At 40.8% G+C, this 20,221-nt stretch overlaps 1 protein-coding gene and 1 long non-coding RNA gene across 7 annotated transcripts in view; one reads left to right on the top strand and one right to left on the bottom strand.

Annotated features, from left to right (window-relative positions):
- The window catches only part of FNDC3A (fibronectin type III domain containing 3A), a 199,454-nt gene that overhangs the window by 132,482 nt on the left and 46,751 nt on the right, over positions 1 to 20,221 (bottom strand). Inside the window, exon 1 of one of the 6 annotated variants that reach the window (XM_032785408.2) lies at positions 9,206 to 9,292. The exons of 4 other annotated variants lie outside the window; for them this stretch is intronic. Coding sequence is in view for 1 of the 2 variants with exons in the window: in XM_032785404.2 (XP_032641295.1) it covers positions 6,460 to 6,471 (12 nt within the window). In the remaining variant the exon portion in view is untranslated. Of the gene's footprint in view, positions 1 to 6,459; positions 6,548 to 9,205; positions 9,293 to 20,221 lie in introns of those variants that run through there. One more of the 6 variants, XM_032785404.2, reaches the window with a different exon arrangement.
- Positions 6,847 to 18,968, top strand: LOC142046100 (uncharacterized). Its single transcript, XR_012655023.1, has 3 exons — positions 6,847 to 6,903; positions 9,118 to 9,245; positions 18,702 to 18,968. It is a non-coding gene; the product is annotated as an uncharacterized LOC142046100 (long non-coding RNA).

Raw genomic sequence — 20,221 nt, 5'->3', positions numbered from 1 at the left:
CTACTCAATTCACATTGCATATTTAGATACAAAATACGTATCATTAATTCATACCATGACACCTGCTCAGTATCAAACTAGCCCTCATATGGATTAATGTCTAAGATGTGGAAAGAGTTTGGTTCAGTTTCTCTCTCAGCCATGAGATTTCCAAGAATGTGCTGCCAAGTTCACTTTCAGTTCTGATTTTGCTGACATCAACCTACCATCATAATTCCAAAAGAGAGAGACTCCATCCATTTGGAGAGTTTTACTTAGTTAAAATACAGAAAGGAAGGGACTTTAATAGCCAGATAAATTTTGGATGAGTCAGACAACTGGAGATATATAGGAAGAGCATTAAAAATTCTCCTACATTACTTAAACTCATTAAGTATAGGGTCTCCATTACAAAAAACAAAAAGACACCTGCGGGAAAATGTTTATTTCCTCAAAACCAGGACAAGAAGGAATTGGATGCCTTGGTGACTTTTGGGATGTCCTTGATCTCTGATGGCGCTGTCATGTTTTTTGTTGATTATTTTTTCCGAGTTTTTTTGTTTTCTTTTTAAAAGCAGGATCTGACCCATAACTCCAATTTGAAAGAGCACAGTAAATATTTCTTGGACGCTTAACCAAATTGGGAGATGAAAGAAATGGACCTGAGGGACAAAGTGGACAAAGTAAAACAATGCTGCAAGTGTGAGACTGAGGCTGCAAAGGGAGAAACACGCTGCAAGGGACATCTGTCTAGGTCAGGGTTGTTACCATCTTGACTCAATGGATTGTTGTGGTAAGAAAGGAGTTTTGGAGACCAGAAGCTCTTCCAAGCTCATCATCTGCAGACAGGTCTAGAAGTGACCTAACATAGCATACCATGAATAAAGACCGACAGAGACAGATGAAAGAAGATCTTTACATAAGAGGTCTTAGTGAAAATATTTACATCCTCTTAGCCAGCATGACAATGGCATTATTTTGCAGATAGAATAGTGCAAGTGACAGAAAATGGTGCTGATTCATGCCTGAAAATTCCCTTCAAATGCTCTGTCTTGATGGGCAAAAAGGCTGTGGTTTTTCAAATGTGTTAGCTTAACACAACTAAAAAGTCCCATTAAGATGAAGGCTAACACATTTGTAAGGTTGGGGAGCACAGACCACAGCTAGCTTCAATCATGTAAGTCTGCTTCTTTAGCTAAAGATGATCCCCGTTAAATCAACTGAGCTAACACAACTGAAAATCACACCCTTGTTGCCAATGAAGATATACCCAAAGACAGACTACCTTATCTCAGATATACTGCACTGTAGTTTGCATGAAACAAAGGACAAAAACAATATTAGGACAGACCCAAATGTCTGAACTAGCTGGATCAAGACAAAGATTCTGTCCAAATAAGGAATCATAGAATATACTCTGTTCTTTTTCTTGTTGTTATTGTTTAATTTTACCTCAGTATCCACCATACCTACAACAGGACACATTCATTAATAGGCTGCTAGGCTCAGAACACCATCAGCTACTAAAAAGGAAAGAAAGCAACTAGGGCTGTCAATTAATCGCAGTTAACTCACGTGATTACCTCAAAAAAATTAATCGTGATTAATCACAGTTTTAATTGCACTATTAAACAATAGAATACCAATTGAAATTTATTAAATATTGTGGACATTTTTCTACATTTTCATATATATTGTATTCTGTGTTGTAATTGAAATCGAAGTGTATATTATTTTTATTACAAATATTTGCACTGTAAAAATGATAAACAAAAGAAATAGTGTTTTTCAATTCACTTCATACAAGTTAGGTAGTGCAATCTCTTTGTCGTGAAAGTGCAATTTACAATTTTTGTTTTTACATAACTGAACTCAAAACCAAAACAATGTAAAACTTCAGAGCCTAAATCCACTCAGTCCTCCTTCTTGTTCAGCAAATCGCTAAGACAAATAAGTTTGTTTACATTTACATGTTGCCCTCTTCTTATTTACAATGTCACCAGAAAGTGAGAACAGGCATTTGCATGGCACTTTTGAAGCTGCATTGCAATGTATTTATGTGCCAGACATCCTAAATATTCAGATGCCTCTTCATGCTTTGGCCATCATTTCAGAGACATTTCTGTGCTGATGACGCTTGTTGAAAAAATAATTCATTAAATTTATGACTGAATTCCTTGGGGAAAAATTGTATGTCCCCTGCTCTGTTTTACCCACATTCTGCCATATATTTCATGTTACAGCAGTCTCAGATGATGACCCAGCATATGTTGTTCATTTTAAGAACACTTTCACTGCAGATCTGACAAAACGCAAAGAAGGCACCAATGTGAGATTTCTAAAGGTAACTTCAGCACTCAACCGAAAGTTTAAGAATCTGAAGTGCCCTCCAAAATCTGAGAGGGACGAGGTGTAGAGCATGTTTTCAGATGTCTTAAAAGAGCAACACTCCAATGCGGAAACTACAGAACCCGAACCATCAAAAAAGAAAATCAACTTTGTGTTGGTGGCATCTGACTCAGATAATGAAAATGAACATGTGTCGCTCTGCACTGCTTTCGATTCTTATCAAGAAAAACCCATCATCAGCATGGACGCACGTCCCCTGGAATGGTGATTGAATCATGAAGGGACATATGAATCTTTAGTGCATCTGGAACGTAAATATCTTGCGCTTCCAGCTACAACAGTGCCATGTGAACACCTGTTCTCACTGGCAGGTGACACTGTAAACAAAAATTGGGCAGTATTATCTCCTGAAAATGTAAACAAACTTGTTTGTCTGAGCGATTGGCTTAACAAGAAGTAGGATTGAGTGGACTTAGAGGCTCTAAAATGTCACATTGTTTTATTTTTGAATGCAGTTTTTTTGTACAAAATTCTACATTTGTTAGTTCAAGTTTCATGATAAAGAGTTTGCATTACTGTACTTGTATTAGGTGAATTGAAAAATACTATTTCTGTTGTTTTTTTACAGTGCAAATGTTTGTAATCAAAAATAAATATAAAGTGAGCACTGTATACTTTGCATTCTGTGTTGTAACTGAAATCAATATTTGAAAATGTAGAAAACATCCAAAATATTTAAATAAATGGTATCTATTATTGTTTAACAGTGCAATTTATCGCAATTCATTTTTTTAATCACTTGACAGCCCTAAAAGCAACGTAAGATTGGTGAAACCACACGGCGGTACATAAACTTCAGCAGTTGGGGCAACTTTTTCTCAGATGCTCTTGGCCTCCTGGCCACGCAAGGAAAAAATAGGATAAACCACAATCACAGATCTTCTTTGTACAAAGTACTGTCTGTCAGTTAAAGAGGTGAAAAACCCTGCTACTCACAGGGCACTTCAGTGAGCCAAAAAGAATAAAATGGATGCTTCATAGTAAAGTCTATACAATACCAAAAGTTGCTAATCCAGGCTTTGGTGGGTAGGAAGGGGAAGAAGAGGCAAAGAGATTGATTCACCATGTCACTCCAGTTTTATGGCAGCATCACTCCATAGTTCAGACTGCACTGAAAGCAGGGATTAAACCTCTTTCTGGGGTTATTTTTAAACATGCTGACCTTATCTACCAGTGAGATAAAACTGGAGTGACAATAGTGAATCAAGCCTTTTAACTTCAGTAAAATATCTCCCCAATCCTTTGTCAGGATTAACTACTTAGCATAGGAAACTTCATAGTAAAACATATACATTTTCCCTCTTTTGCTCCCCAGAGTACCCTATCAGAGGGAGCTCTCTGAATCAGGCCCAAAGGGTCAAAACCAGAGTCTAGCCAACCAAAAGAGCTGAAGACAACTGATGGACTCTGTAAAAACAATTAAGCCACCCACTTACTTTTTTTTTTTTTTTTAAAAAAGAGAAGTGATATCTCATTTTTTTCTCTCCATCAGCATACAGGAAGATATAGATCTACCACCTTTGCAGCTGCAGAGATATTTGAAAAAAATCTACACAATAAAAAATACACACTATGTGGTGTACTAACCGATCTCTTTCTTGTTTAGGGGTTAGCTCTAAGCAGTTTGAATTCAATTATCTCAGGAAAGGTATCACAACAAACTCATGTATGTTCAAATGGTCAAAGGCAATCAGATCCACAGTTAAGACTACACCTCTAACCTTCTCCAGGCACAACAGCACATGTGATATGAAGATCCACCTCATTTAAGGAGATCTCTGCAATTCATGGGGTCAACAAGGTGCACTGAAGAGAGAGTTCCTTGCATTGTGAGGTTAAACTGGAGTCTTCATATTATTTGAATTATGTTTTTATTAGGTAACTCTTATTTTGTGATAGGTTTATTTTAAAAAGGGCAGAGTTGAAATATGATGATCATACTAAGGACTAATAACTTAAGCCAACATAAACTTAAATATCAAGGGACCCAATTATGATTTACCCAAATTTTGTTTACTGGTTTGGTATTCATAGCAGCATCTTCAAAATCTTTTACAATTTACAATGGGCTATGTATCTAAAATACAAAGACTCTCAGACAGAAAGTGATTATATGATAAGAACCTAAATATATAGACTCTTGTATTTGCAGTTAAAAGCTTTAATAAAGTAGTTAGTGTAGAACAGAGTAACAACTTTTAAAGGTAGCTTGGGCTTCTGAAGATAATCTACATTGTTGACTTTCAACCAGCAACATTTCACTTTCAAAAATTATGTCTTTATATTTACTGGGACACAAGACAAAAGGAAAAGCCAAGAGACATGAAATATTTTCGAACTTGTATCAATTAAAGGGGACATGGCTGAAGATTCCTGATCGAACACAGCCCTCCAAAATCAAAAGGATCATCAACCCTTTGAAGAGAAAACTAATAGTTTGTGGATACAGGCTCTAAGTCTGAGCAAACTAAACACATCATTACTCCTTATTTCATGTCCTACAGTCTTGCTCATGACACAATTGTATATGTGAATAGCTGGCGCAATCCCTGTTCTCTCCACAAACTAGTACCCTATGTCATCACGCAAACAGCAAATCATGAACAGTTGTACTTTAGTTTTGGTGGAAGAGGTATTCTCAAAGTAGAAATTATTTTTATATGGGAGAGGGAGAGAATGAGTCAGTTTTGGGATGTTCAGACATGAAGACAATCTAAAACTAGCTAAACTAGAATTTAGCTATAAAACTAGCTAAATTCATTCTTAGAAATTTTAAAATTTTTGTTTTTAGGAACAAGTTACACCTTGGGATGAATTGTTACAGGCAAGTTATTAATCTGTAATGGAAAAGCTGATACATCTATCACTAGAAACATAAATTGCACTGACAAAACAGTGTGGTCTTTAATAGTAATGTGTAAACTCAAATTTTGGCATCACTATTAAAATTATTGGAGTATGTGGTGGAATCGGTATAGGGCAATAACAAATTACAATATTTCTTACTAAAGGGAAGAAACCTGAAAATATTCTGTTTTATTACATTAACTTTGCTTATGACTGAAGTCACAGACAATACTGTGAAGAAATATATTTTCATGTAACTCAGCTCTGTGGTCTGAGATATTCAAATGAAAGATGCAGTAAGGTAAGAGGTACAGCTACTGTTAAGAGGACTGATTACAAATGGGAAAAAATCATTGTGCTGTTGAAAAGCAAAGCTCTCTCTCTCTCTTTTATTTTTTTTTACAGGCTGACTAGCTGTAACTGCTAAAGGTAATATGGATCAAGTATATTTCTCTAGAGCTCTGAAACTACAATTTAAAAAGACAAGTCATGACCAAAATCTGCAAAAGCAGAAATAACATTCCTCTCCTAGGTGTTTTACTGCAAAAATGGAGATAAGGGCTACATTATTTTTTTTTTTTAATATGAAAGCCTCTCTATTAAGTATTTCATAAATACAGCTGCTGAGTAACTGGCAAACAGTTGTCAACAGAAATGAACAGATGATGGAAAACATTTTGTATTCAAATTGCATCATCTTTAAATACACTAGTAAAACTGCTGCAATATAAAAATGGTACTCTGTACAGCTTTGTCTAAAAATGCTGCAATTGTAATTAGCTCAGCAATATTAATTAGAAGTATTTTAGGCAGACAGTGAAAATGTAAATTAATTTTAAAGCAGTTTACAAATTAGAACAATGCTATAGCTAATGTGCTTAGCGATTCCAACTGTAAAGATTTTTAAAATGCTCCACTTATCTTGCTTAACGGGTGATGCCGCCAAGTCCTCTATAAAATGCACATAGTGCATCTTTAACAGTCTTGTCCGTGATAAGATGAAATACACCCAGATTTGGCTTCTTTGTTTGATCTTGGGAAAAAACATAACACATACACACCTCCTTGCAAAGCCACGGTTTACACTCATTGTTATCAGGGCATGCACATATAACAAATAAATTTTTACCACTATGAAAACCAGCTAACAGCTCCAATCAAGATGTTAGTTACTGACATGCTTAATCTAGTAAACCATTCAAAAACCTTAGCACTTTCACTTACTGTGGCTCGCATCCTTTTATTTCTCTCATTCAACTGGTGCTACCACACTGACAAAGGGTGAAGGAAGATTCAACAGTCACCACTCCGGATGTTCCAATCTGTTCCATTCACTAAAAACTGAGGTTATCTTCACTGATGTGCCAGACATTGACCTCCCTCTGTTTAACGGAGCAACCTAGCCTAAACTCCATTCCTTAAAGTATCTCTCTTTATCTCTTTCTATTGCTGTGCATCCATAACACATGTAGAGGCAGGATGTTAAAGGTATGACCAATTATCAGTATAGTCAGCAATACCTACCTCAAGCCTTGCTTCCTATCAAATTAGCCAATGTACAGTGAGCTTCCTGCTGTACACGAATGTATCATGTCACCATAGCAACTAAATCAACAAATAGCTGCAGCAGCATCTGCTTCTGGATCATATAACGTCAGTCAACAGAAGGTTAGGATTTAAGGGAGCAAAGCTTCCAAATATATTCCATTTTAGAGTCATATTTTTAATTTAGCCTTCTGATTCCAAGATAGACTCTGCTAGCTGGGAATGCACCAACTTCTGGCTCTGTAGCTGGATATATGATGCAGTGGGTGGCTTCAGTTTGCAAACAAATGAACAGAAATAAAGCAGTTTATTAGGGGATAAGCTTCATAGCAGAAAATAAATCACTATCCAGCTGCTGAGCTCCTCACATTAGTCTCAGATACTCTATATTTTATATGGATAATATGTTAGGTGTTTAATATTTTCTTTTGTCATTTTTTATTTCTCCATCTCCTAATTTTGCTTGAAAATTTTTACGATTTATATACGTTTATTTTAAATGCTATCATGTACAGAAACAGAGCTGCATATTTAAGAAATATAATCAGGACGGAAAAAGATGGTATCCCTCTTTCTCCTACAGCTCTCCCTGTATATCTTCCCACTCAAGTCTTGATCTGCTACATTCAAATTGGCCATTACTGGTCGCTAACAAGATCCTGTTTCTGTCACCTTTGATCTCTATGGTAACTTGGGTCCACTGTCTCTCTGACCTATTTATGGACATTTTGTTGTGATGATATCCTGATGCAGTACATTTGAACAAACTGACCCTAATAGAACATATACATGAAGCTGGATTTAAGATTTTTAACTCCAGGACTGTATGTACTGTGGGGAACAAAATGTCTTCAACAAGATGTCATAACCACCAGATATCTGGACATGATAATATTAGATTCAGACATTCTGATAATTTCCAAGTTTTCTATACTTCAGGCAATATTTTAATCATTAATGCCCTCAAAGCTGATAAATATGTAATACATATTTATGTATGAGAAGACCAAGCCTACAATCAACTAAAACAAAACAGCTTCACAGTTGTGTAACGTCAGGAGATAGAAATATGGTATGAACTACCCACAATTTATTTTTAAGCAAAAGCTGTCCAAGCCAAAAATTTCAGTACATCATGACTACTTTTTTTTTTAAACACTCAGTTTTAGGATTTAAAGGGTCTGACCGTCCATCCATGTGCACAGAACTCTATTTAAAAGGAAATTATCTGGTCAAATTTGGCCCACAGATATTGGTTTAAAAAATAAAAACACAAGGATGCTTGTGTGGTCCAATGAATACAAACCTGGACTGAGAGTCAAGAGACCAAAATTCTATTGCCATCTCTGCCACTCACATGCTGTGTGATTTTGTGCATGTCACTTTACCTGTCTGTGCCACAGTTTTCCTATCTGTAAAACTGAAATAATTATATTTGCATTTCTGTTCTTCTGAAGTCTACTGACAAAATCACAACACATAACCTAAATATTATCTATTTGGAACACAGGAATTGCCATACTAGATCATGTTAGTGGTCCATCTTATCCAGCAAGACCAGTGGCCAGGACCAGATGTTTCAGAGGAAGTTCCAAGAAATCCTGCAGAACACAGTTACAGGATAATCTCCCCTCAATAAAGCTGTGTACGAACCCCAAATGGTTAGGGGTCTGACCATGATTTTAAAAAATATTCTAATAGAAATATTTTAAATAAGTAACTCTCCCATTGCAATATCTATAGTCAAAGTACTGAGACATCAATGCAAAAAGTAAAATAATGAAAAGTAGATTAATTTTCTTAAATGTTCTCTTTCGATCATTTAAGGTTTACAAGAAATGAAGGAATGGATTTGTTAAAAATGCATTTAACTTGTCTTTTAATGTAAGTAAGAGTTGCACATGGACACTGATAGTAGAACAGAACCCTTAAGAAATCCTAATAATGAATTTAATTAACAACTTTGACATTCTAATCTGCCTCAGGTTCTCTTTAAAAAGTTTTCTATTTTTAGGAAATTAAGTTTCTATTCTTCAAACCTTCTATTCCTTCTCTTTGCCCTCAACTTTTCCTCCATCTTTGTCCCCCAAAAGCATTATCCTATATTTTAAAACTCAGGATGTGTGGTACAGGGAAAAGGAAAATGTAGTAAAAATATTAGTAAAAAATTGAGGAATAAGATTTACATTGTGAAATAGTCTCTTCCAGGAAGTGGTAGATCCTAGAGACCTTTACAGCAAATCTTAACACAAAAGCAGTTGAAAATTTATTATACAGGCAGCAGTTCCCAAATGGAACCACTGAACTGACTGGTCATATTTGCAACCTCGTTTCCAGCTGCTTTTACAGGTGCCCATCCCTTTCACTGTATTCATTTGTGCTGACTGATGATCTCACAGTGGTTGAAGAGAAAACATTTACTGACTTTATTAGATCTGTCAGCTGCCTTTGATACCAATGGCAAGGTAATTTCTGGGATACTTGCTGTCACTAGTGAGAATGTATGGGGTCGCTTGGGAGGTTCCCTTCATTCTTTTCCAGAAGAGAGGTTTTGCGCAATTGTTCTGCCACCTCAATAGCTCTCTCCTGCAGGATACCACAAGGCTCAACTTCGTCCGCAGTTCAGGACCTGGTCACTGGAAGGGTCATCTCTCTGAGGGCTAAAATGTCACAGTCTAAATCAGCTGAGGTGCTCAAGTTGGAGTTCCCTCTATTTGAACAAGAGGAGCTACTAGCAGAGCTTTCCACATGACAGTTCCTTGACTCTAGAATACACATTCCATCTTGGCCCTCCAAAGAGCAGATTTGTTAACCTTCTGGACATACTGCCCAGTCCATCTTTTCTTGCAAGCATGTTGTGAGGAGTTGAGACTAAAGGATGATTCTGTGAGGTCCTTTGCTATGATTGGATAGAAGGTCTTGGATTTTATTTTTGTGAAAAAAATCTGTGGCTTGGAATCTGTGTAAAGAGAAATTTAAATGAAAAATTCATACTGGTAGATTTTAGAATTTTTAATATATTTCTAATTTAAGAGTTGTGAACAGACTCCAGAAAAACAATTAATAAATAAATACATAGAAACCTGAATGTCTGTAAAAGGAGCTGAAAATGAAGGTGAGCCACCCTCTCACTTCAAGCAGAGGTTACACTACATAAAAGGATAAGACTTTAAGAAACTAAAATTAACTAAAAACTTTCCTAACATTACTTTTCGATGTAAGTACTAGTCTACATTTTAGTCAGGGGAATTTTTAGTAAAAGTTATAGACAGGTCACAGGCCGTAAACAAAAATTCATGACTTGTGACCTGTCCATGACTTGTACTATATACCCTGACTAAAACTTGGGTGCTCTGGGGCAGGGGGTGGCCCAGGGACACCATGGGTGCTGGGAGTGGGACGGGCGATGACGTGCAGCCTGGGACCCTTGCTGCTACTGGTGAAGGGGAGACGAGGGCTGGTGGGGCAGCCAGGCTCCCTATCCAGCTCTGTGCGGCTCCCAGAAGCTGCTGGCATGTCCCCTACGCAGACTTGGAGGTGCTGCCAGAGGGGCTCCACACTCTGCCCCTTCACTGAGCACCTGCTCCACAGCTCCCATTAGCTGGGAACTGCAGCCAACGGGAGCTGTGGGGGGCAGAGCCTGCAGGCGGAGGCAGCACGCAGACCCACCTGCCACGCCTCTGCCTAGGAGCTGAGGGAGGGGCATGTTGCTGCTTCCAGGGAGCCCCCGTGAGGTAAGCGCCAAACAGAGTCCTCACCCCATCCCACACCACAAGCCCAACCCCCTGCCTCAGCCTTGAGTCCTCTCCTGCACCCAAACTCCTGCTGCTGCTGGAGGGGGGAGGCGCGTGATGGCCCAAGACTGCCCCAGCAGTGGTCAATGCAGCTGGTCCGGGGGCCACCCGAGCTGCTCAGATGGCCCCCAGGCCAGCCACACCAGATGCTGCAGAAGTCCCAGAATCCATGACTTCCATGACAGACTTGCAGCCTTACTTGTAGTTGCTTCAGTGAAATTATGCAACCGTGAATTTCAATTATCACCAATGGAAATATTTTTATTGGTTTGTTTGTCTATGGTAAAATCAATGTTAACTGACATTTGCTGATAAAAATCTCATCCTTCCATGCAAAAGGAGCCCTCATCATGGACTAGGATCTCATTGTGCTAGGTGCTGTAGTAACAGAACAAAAAGACACTCTCTGCCTCAAAAAGCTTGCAATCTAAACAGACAAGGCAGACACAGGTTGGGGAAATGTTTAGAATACATGAAGTGAACAATGTGATGGTGGCAAATGTCATGTTAGTTCCATGGCTTTTTTTAAGGAGAAAGTTTAGTTAGGAGGGGATCAGCTAAATGGAAGGAGAAAAGATGATGGGGACAGGGCAGGTATGAAGAGGGTAAGGTAGACAGGTGTGAAATGAAGATGAGATAAAAGGATGGTGAGGTAAGGTTGGATCAAACAGCCAATTAGCACAGGGCAGAGAAAGTCCAGTCAAAACAACACAATGTTCTCCAAACCAATGGTAGATTTGTGGCTATTCTTGCCCATACTGGCTGCAGACTCTGGCTGCCTCTTTTTAATGCACATGGTCGGTGGAGACTCTGCCTGAGTCCAAGGGCCCCCTGAAAGAGAGAGAGAGAGAGAGAGAGAGAGAGAGAGAGAGAGAGAGAGAGAGAGAGAGTGTGTGTGTGTGTGTGTGTGTGTGGTGTGTGGTGTGGTGTGTGTGTGTGTGTGTGTGTGTGGCTGTGTCCTTGCACAGTTCTGAGTCCATGTGGTGCTGGGAGGAAGTGTGGGCCAATTTCCCCTCCACCCCAGTACAAAGTCCCTGCCTGCACCTTGTCGCAGCCCGAAGGCCTCTGGCCTAACATAGCACTGGATGGCCATTGCCGGTCATCTAGGGGTCACACTGGGACCGTGCGCCAAGGCACCGTAGTGCGGTGTGCAACCTTAGAGGGCGCGTGTGCAGGTTCCCGCTCTTTACCCTGGTCACCTAGGGGTTAGGCTAGTGTCGGTGTGCAGCTCTCCTGCTCTTTGCCTAGCAACCCGGGGTCGCGTGGTTATGCTGCTGTGTGCATAACACCAGCGTGCCTTGTGCAAAGGGGCCCAATCTGACCAATCGTAATGCAGTTCAAAGGGTCGGATTAGGGTTGTGTGCAAAACTATGCTAGTGTGCTGAGTGCAGCTTCTAGTAGCTTCTAGTGTGCCGTGTGCAAAATCTGCCCACGTAGGGGGCAACAGCTCGGAACCTGGAGGGTGGGGGAGCTAGGGACCAATCAAATTTTGCCAGGTGTAAAACAGTCCCTGGAATAAAACCATGCCTCGGGCCAAGATCTGTAGGAGTATCCGCGAACTGACTCAAGGACCTGATCAACCCTTCAGCCAGGGGTCTCCTCCGGATATAGCCGGCTTGTGTCGTGTTGTTTATTATTTTCCACGGTATTTTCTACGGATTGCTTATTTTTTCAATGGTATTTTTCCATGAATTCGGTATGCTTCTGGTGTCTGTTCTGCTGGTCAGCTGCGCCTGGAATACGGTACTTACCCTCTAACCGTCTGTGCTTTGCCTAGCCTTTCCTCTCTTCTTCCCCTTTTATTTGGTATACAACTGCATATACTGCTGCCTATTGTAAAGTTATGTATATATGAAATCTAAGGATTGAGCTGTTATAAGAACTGCTATTGAGTTAATTTGGTGTCTTTGATAATGATTTTTGGTTAAGTGCGCACACAGTTCATTTAATTTGGTGTATTCGTTTATCTTTTACAAGAGCAGTTAATTGTAAAGTATTTGGTTATGTGTTATTGCATGTAAATAGCTTGGTTTAAATCGTGTCTAACGGTACTGTTAGTTGATAGAAGTGCTCCTCCCCAGCCCAAGTTGTGATTTTCTCCCTGTTAATAAACGGCCACGTGGTGTTTAAATTGTCAGTCTGCTTGGCCTTGGTTTTTCCTCACTCGATTAAAAGAAACTTCACCGAACCCGCATTCGGATACGGACACACCTCTACCAGCTTGGATGCTTGCACCCCTACAAGATGGAAACCATGACATAATTCTTCATTGACAGGAGAATGGTTTAGGAGACCGACCAATTTTTTTTCATTTCTAACTTCTTTGAAAGACAAGTTAGGGGAAGAAAAATAGCTAAGCAATGTTATTTTTAAATCTACTGGTAATTCAAGAGCTCTGTTTGATATGGCTGAAAAGAAACGTTAACACTACAATTTAATCATTATTTTTATGCACACAAAAATCATCACTGTGGTGGAAACAATATTTTAAAAGGTGTGTTTTTTTAAATTTAAACCAGATTTTTTGTATTTACACAGAATCTTAGAAGTGCAGGACTGGAATGGACCTTGAGAGGTCACATAGCCCCATCCCCTGTACTACTACCATTTCTGACAGGTGTTTGTCTAACCTGTTCTTAAAAACCTTCCTGCCTGAGAATGACATTTGCTTTTTTTGCCACCGCATCACATTGACTCATGTTCAGGTTGGGATCACTTTCACCAGGCTTGCCTTCCACCTTCAGAGTCACAACCAGTTCCTCCCTGATAGTCAGAATAAAGTTTAAAATGGCTGTGCCCTGGTTACTTCCACCCCACCTCATCTGTCTTCTCACTGGAAAGGTGGACTTCATCAAAGGGCAAGTTCTCTATGGTGTTTTGCACCTCCCTGGGAAATCCCAAAGCCTGTAGCCACTGACTCATGGTACATTACAATGGCTGTTACCACTGACCTTGATGAGGTGTCTGCTTCAATTAACAGCTGATTGAAATGAGGTTCTGACAACCAGCTTACCTTCTTCAATAAAGCTTGGAACTGAGTTCTGTCTTGCTGTAGCACCTTATCTACAAAGTCTATGAACTTGGAATAGTTCAGATAGTCATACTTAGCCAACAGCCCTTGATAGTTTGCTATTCTGAACTGAAGTCTAGTGGATGTGAAGATCTTCCTTCCCAATAAGCCTATACATTTAGCCTCCCTGTCAGAAGGAATAGATTTTGGATGTTGTTCTGTAGATCTCTCCATGGCAGCCTTTATGACAGAAAGCTAGGTCTGGAATGGGTAAAAAGAAATTCCTTCTCCTGGGCTGGGACAAAACAATGTTTTTCTGCCCTCTTTGAGGGGGTAGGTGCACATGTGCCTTATGTATGCCAGACTGTCTAACAGGTTGCAGAATAACATCATTAACTAGAAGTGCTATTTGACTGGATCCGGTAGTTTGCAGTATATTCAGGAGTTTGTGTTGAGGGCCCTGGACCACCTCTAGAGCAGAGGTTCTCAAACTAGGGTGCATGGAATGTATTCGGGGGAGGGCAGCATGAGAAACTTTAGGAAAAAGCTTTCTGCACACATTTTACCCACAGCAATGAATAACTAGCAAAGTTGATTCATCCATGGTCCAATACATCTGTTAGTCTATAAGGTGCCACAGGACTCTTTGCTGCTTTTCCAGACGTATCAGGTCCTCAGATGGTGCTTTGCATTTTGACTGTTAAGCTTGCATAGCATTATACAAAGTTGTTTCAGCATGGAAAAGAGATCACTAAAGGGGAATATGATAGAGGTCTATAAAATCCTGACTGGTGTGGAGAAAGTAAATAAAGAAGTGTTATTTACTCCTTCTCATAACACAAGAACTAAGGGTCACCAAATGAAATTAGTAGGCAGAAGGTTTAAAACAAACAAAAGGAAGTATTTCTTCACACAACACAGACAGACGTGTGGAACTCTTTGCCAGAGAATGTTGTGAAGCCCAAAACAATAACAGGGTTCAAAAAAGAACTAGATACGTTCAGGGAGGATAGGTCTATCAATGGACTATAAGCCAAGATGGGCAGGGATGCAAACTATGCTCTCAAGTGTCCCTAACCTCTGTTTGCTAGAAGTTGGGAATGGGTGACAAAGAATGGATCACTTGATGATTACCTTTCTGTTCATTCCCTCTGAAGCACCTGGCATTGGCCACTGTTGGAAGACAGGATATTGGGCTAAATGGACCATTGGTCTGACACAGTATGGCCATTCTCACGTTACCATCTATATGTTAATCCATTTTCTATGACACAGTATGCACATTTAATTGTAAGCGTGAAACACAATCACAGTTTTGCTTTTGCTCTTATTATAATTGATTGTTGGCTCATTCATGAAACAGAAAAAAAAACCCTACTCAACTGGAAAACAAAGAAGCCAAAACTGATTCAAATGAAGCTCCACTGCCACTGCTTATACTGATATAGGTACTAGTGTGGCAAGAGGAAGGGGGGTGTAAACTACTGCAGACAAATAGGGGGGCACGATCAAAGAAGTTTAAGAACCTCTGCTCTAGGGAGATCTGGAGTTCTTCTGCTGCTCCGTGCAAAAATTCTTGGAACTGTTTATAGTCATCTCGAGAGGACAGAGACACTGGTGACTGCTTCATTGTGAGATCTTATTTGTACCGATGGAACCAGCTCTGGCTGTATCCTTAGAGGAGAAAAGTGGAGTGATTCCCTAGAAGAATGTATAAGCTCTGCATCTCTTGTATATGGGTCCCATGATCCCCAGTATGGTCAGAAAGCTGGGGCAAGAGAGGGCTGTGGAGGTGCCCAAGGCAGGGACTATGAGGGTGTGTATGTAAGTCACTCTTGATCCCAAGGTAAATGCCAAGGTGCACGTTGGTACTAGGAGATTCTGAATCACCTGTCTGAGCTAGAATTTCTTGGAAGAAGAGATGATGGTTCCTCTGGTGGTGAGATTCTCCAAAGGAAGAAAAAAATTGGGCTTCGATCCATTAGTGGTACTGATGGTGCCGATGGAGGAAAAGCTAGGCTGGTAAATGGAAGAGAAGATAGACTTGTGTCATGGCCAACATCTCCTGGTGGAGCTAAGATCTTCCTAGTGAGAGAAGGTCCTGATGATGGGAGAAACTGAGGCTCAGGAACAGCAAAAAGGTCTTCTGGTGTTGTATGTGTCTCTGTCCTCCCTGGAGTATACAAGATCTCATCTACTTGTGCTGACAGGGTCAGAGGAAGGAACGTGTTGGTGCTAGTGGTACGTGAGACAGCGACGGTACCATCAGTGATTGAGATTATTGTTGCATGTCCCTTGCTGGAACCAAAGGATCTCAATGTTTCAGCTTGGATCATACCAGTGGAACTGATGTTGTTGATATGGGGTGCTGTACCGATAGACTCCTGGTTCATGGGCTTCTGTGTCATGGCCCTAGGACTTAGAATGTCCTATGTCCTTAGGGACTGAGGAAACAGGCTTGCTTAGTTTAGGCAGGGTCGCATCAGTGGCCTTCGAAGCAGTCTTAGAGGGAGACCTGCTTTTAAGCTTGTGAGAGCATTCCCTGCTCTCCTGATGAGACTGTGATTGAGGGTCTCTGGGTATAAATTCTCACATAAAAGTCAGACCTTGTGACAGAAGATATCCTCCATACTGATTCAGGCAGATGTACAGCTGAGGCGGGGAAGGGAGAGTCCCTCAGTTTGGATCTAACCACAGCCTCGTGACCTTCTTCATTAGGTGTTTCTAAGCCACAGTTCTCACGCCCCATGGGTACAGCTAAGGAAAGAGCAGCAGATATTGCACCTACCCAAGAGGTGTGCTTCCCTGAAACAGTAAAGACAGTGATGATGGTTGTCGCTAACTGAAAGGATGTGTGTAAGTGCTTGAGACTAAGTAAAGTTTAGCTTTAAGTGAAAGCACTCGTGTTGTCCTGTTTGTGCCAGCCATCTATCAGTCGGACAGCCGTGTCTCTCCTGATTTATTTCCTGACACAACCTCGCACAGAATAAAAGTTACCAAGAGCTTTGGGTTGAAATAACCCCGGATAAGAACCTGACATCTCAGGAAGTGTGCTTCCTGCTTGGAGCATGTATGTAAGACATTACAAAAAGGTTGCCAAGGCTCATCTGGCCCTCTGACCACTATCCCATGCTGCTCACCCATGTGGGCACTAGTGATACTTCCGGGTATGACTCTGAGGAGATCAGTAGTGAAGGGTGAAGGAGCTGGGAGTGCAAATGGAATTCTCATCCATCTTGATGGTTGAAGGTAAGCACTCAAGCAGGGACAGACATCTTGGAGATGAACATATGGTAGTGCAAATGCTGTTGACAAGAAGACTTTGGTTTCGTTGACCATGAAATGCTGAGAGAGGACAGCTGGCAAGAGATGGTGTCACCTGATGAAGGGGAACAGCATCTTGGGACACCAACTCGCCAACCTAGTGAGGAGGGCTTTAAACTAGGTTCAAAGGTGTGAAAGTAGAATGAATTATATTGTAAAAATAAGAATGGATTAAAGAAATGTTGTATGTACCTTTAAGCAGAAATAAGAAATGTTGAAATACAGGTGCCAGGAAAAGAAACATTAGGCATAAACAAGGGTGCTAATGGCGAAACATTCACAGAAGATCGGTACTAGTTAGTAAGGAAATAAGATATGCATGGCTAGCCCAGGTAAACTTATCAGATTCTGCTTCCTTTGTTATCCTGCTAAGTGCTCCCCCCCTTTTATCTGTATAAATAAGATAGTGTGTGTCTTGTATGGTGCTCACATTATTTGGGTGTATTAGCAGAGCGCTGTGCTAATAAAACAGAGTGGTCTGACAAACTGTGAGTCCTGAGTCTAACTTTGACAAAGGGGGCACGTGACAAAAGTCCAAAGATAAATATTAAAAAAGGTAACCTTGACAGAGGGCAGGGAAAAGGGGCGATATGGAAAATTACAATAGGATCATAGGAGTAGCAAGAAAAAACAGTGAAGGAATCTGCTCAACATCTTTGATGTCTACATACACTTGCGAGGAGTACAGGAAATAAACAGGAAGAACTGGAAGTCCTAGTACACAAGCTAAAATATGATGTAATTGGCACCACAGAGACTTGATGGGATAGAGCTCAGACTAGAATACTGGTATAGCAAGGATAGGCAGGGAAAAAATCGATGAAGTGGTGCATTGAACATCATGATCATATAAATTTGTTCTGACGTCCAGATGGGGGTGACAGGCAGACCAGCTGAAAGTCTCTGGCTGAAGATAAAAGGGAAGTGAAACAGAGGCAATATTGTGGCAGGTACCTACTACAGATCATCAAATCAGAAGGAAGAGATGGATGAGGCATTTCTAGAAAAACAACAACAGACATATCCAAAATATATGATGAGGTAGTAATGTAGGACTTTAACTACCCAGATAGCTGTTAGAGAAGTAATATGGCAAAACAAAAGTCCAATAGTTCTTGGAATGCGTTGGGGACAATTTCTTGTTTCACATGGTGGAAGTAACCGGGGGGACAGCCATTTTAGACTTGATTCTGACTGTCAGGGAGGAACTGGTTGTGATTCTGAAGGTGGAAGGCAAGTCTGGTGAAAGTGATCACAAACTGAACATGAGTCAATGTGATGCTGTGGCAAAAAAAGCAATGTCATTCTGAGATGTATTAAGTGTGGTATGTAAGATATCTGCTCTGTTTAGCACTGGTGAGGACTCATCTGAAATAATGTGTCCGGTTTTGGGCACCACACTTTAAGAAAGATGAAAAAAAAATTGGAGTGATTACAGAGAAGGGTAACAAGCATGACAAGAAGTTTAGAAAACATTATTGTGACATACGGCTAGAAAGGGTTAAATGTTCTGCAAAATATATAACTCCCGAAAGGCACTGAGGGAGATAATGTTTGTGTTTTTGTGTATTTACATATGTATGAGTAGGATCAACAATGTAACAAACAGTCCCTGGCTATGCTGTATTCTGATATCATTTAAATGAACTGTAAACCCAGGATATCTCAGTATTCATCTCTTTGAAATGTACTGTGAATGGTGGAGGAAAAAGCAAATGGTCTTATGTTAATTCATATAGTTAAGTATTGGTAATGGCCTTCTTTCAAAGCCATTTTATCTTTTGTTCCCTGAGAAAATCCCAACTTGTCAAAGAGGACATGAAACTATATAAAAGATCCTTGGGTCCTGATTCTGTCATCTCAGATCTGCTTAAGCTTCTTCAGGGGAAGTTTGAGTCGCAAGATTGAGGACCCAGTTATGCTGGTATGCCCTGACTGTGATATTTGGACACTGAACTATAAACTATGACAGGGTGGGCAAACTATGGCTTGGGGGCCGCATCCAGCCCATCAGACCTTTTAATCTGGCCTTTGAGCTCCTGCCGGGAAGCGGGGTTAGGAGCTTGCCCCATTCCACATGTGCCGTGGCCCCCGGAAGCAGCAGAATGTCCCCCCTCCGGCTCCTATGCATAGGGGCACCAGGGGGCTCTGCTCACTGCCCCCGCCTCAAGTGCCGGCTCTGCAGCTCCTGCAGTGAAGGGGATACATGGCGCTGCTTCTAGGCGCTCGAGATTAGCGCTGCCTGGAGCCTGCACCCCTGATGTCCTCCTGTGACCCACTCCCCTGCTCCAGCCCTGATCCCCATCCTGCCCTCTGAACCCCTCAGTCCCAGCCTGGAACAGCCTCCTGCACCCCAAACCCCTCATCCCCAGCCTTACCCCAGAGCCCGCACACCCAGCTGGAGCCCTAACCCCTCCTCCAACCCCCAGCCCAGAGCCCCCTCCCGCACCCTGAACTCCTCATTTCTGGCCCAACCCCAGAGCCCATACCCCCAGCCAGAGCCCTCACCCCCTTCTGCGCCCCAACCTCCAGTTTTGTGAGCATTCATGGCCCACCATACAACTTCCATACCCATATGTGGCCCTCAGGTCAAAAAGTTTGCCCACCCCTGAATTATGAACTATTTCTGAAAGAACTCTTTGCAACTACAAAGCTCACCATCTCTGCTATGAATCTGAACCTAAATGAATTGAACTCATGTCTGTATGTATGCTGATCTTTTAACCATACTCTCACTTTTTTGTTTTTTAATGAATTTTAGTTTAGTTAATAAGAATTGACTATAGCGTGTATTTGGGTAAGATTGGAACCATTCGTTAACCTGGGAGGTAATGTGTCTGATCCTTTGGGACTGGTAGAACCTTTTCTTTTATATGATGAAATAAGATTTATAGAAATTTTCATCACATTTGACGTGGTTGGAGGCCTGGATGGAGGCTGGATCACTTTAAGGGAACCATATTGTTTGGACTTCTCAGTAATCAGAAAAGTTAATAAGGAAACTGGTTTATGCTGGCTTGGTGAATCTAAGTATTGGAATATGAACTAGCTTTTTAGGGTCTGGCTGCCTCATTCTTTGCAGTTCACCATAACTGAGTGGCCATAGCTAGCTCCCCACTAGAACCACAGTCATAATGACCAAGGGGAAAAGGATGAAAAACCTGGACATGACTAGTTTACAGAAGAGAAAGCTGAGGAGGGACATGATAAGTCTTCAAATAAGTTAAGGTCTGGGTATGAACGTCTTCTGCCCACATTAACAGGGCTAAGAGCAATTTGATCTTACGCAGCTCTTGGTAGTGTAGTGATCCCC

The sequence above is a fragment of the Chelonoidis abingdonii genome, chromosome 1 (genome assembly GCF_003597395.2).
Source record: "Chelonoidis abingdonii isolate Lonesome George chromosome 1, CheloAbing_2.0, whole genome shotgun sequence".
NCBI lineage: Eukaryota > Metazoa > Chordata > Testudines > Testudinidae > Chelonoidis > Chelonoidis abingdonii.
The sequence above is the reverse complement of the archived record's forward strand: the minus strand, read 5'-3'. Positions and strand labels throughout refer to the sequence as shown.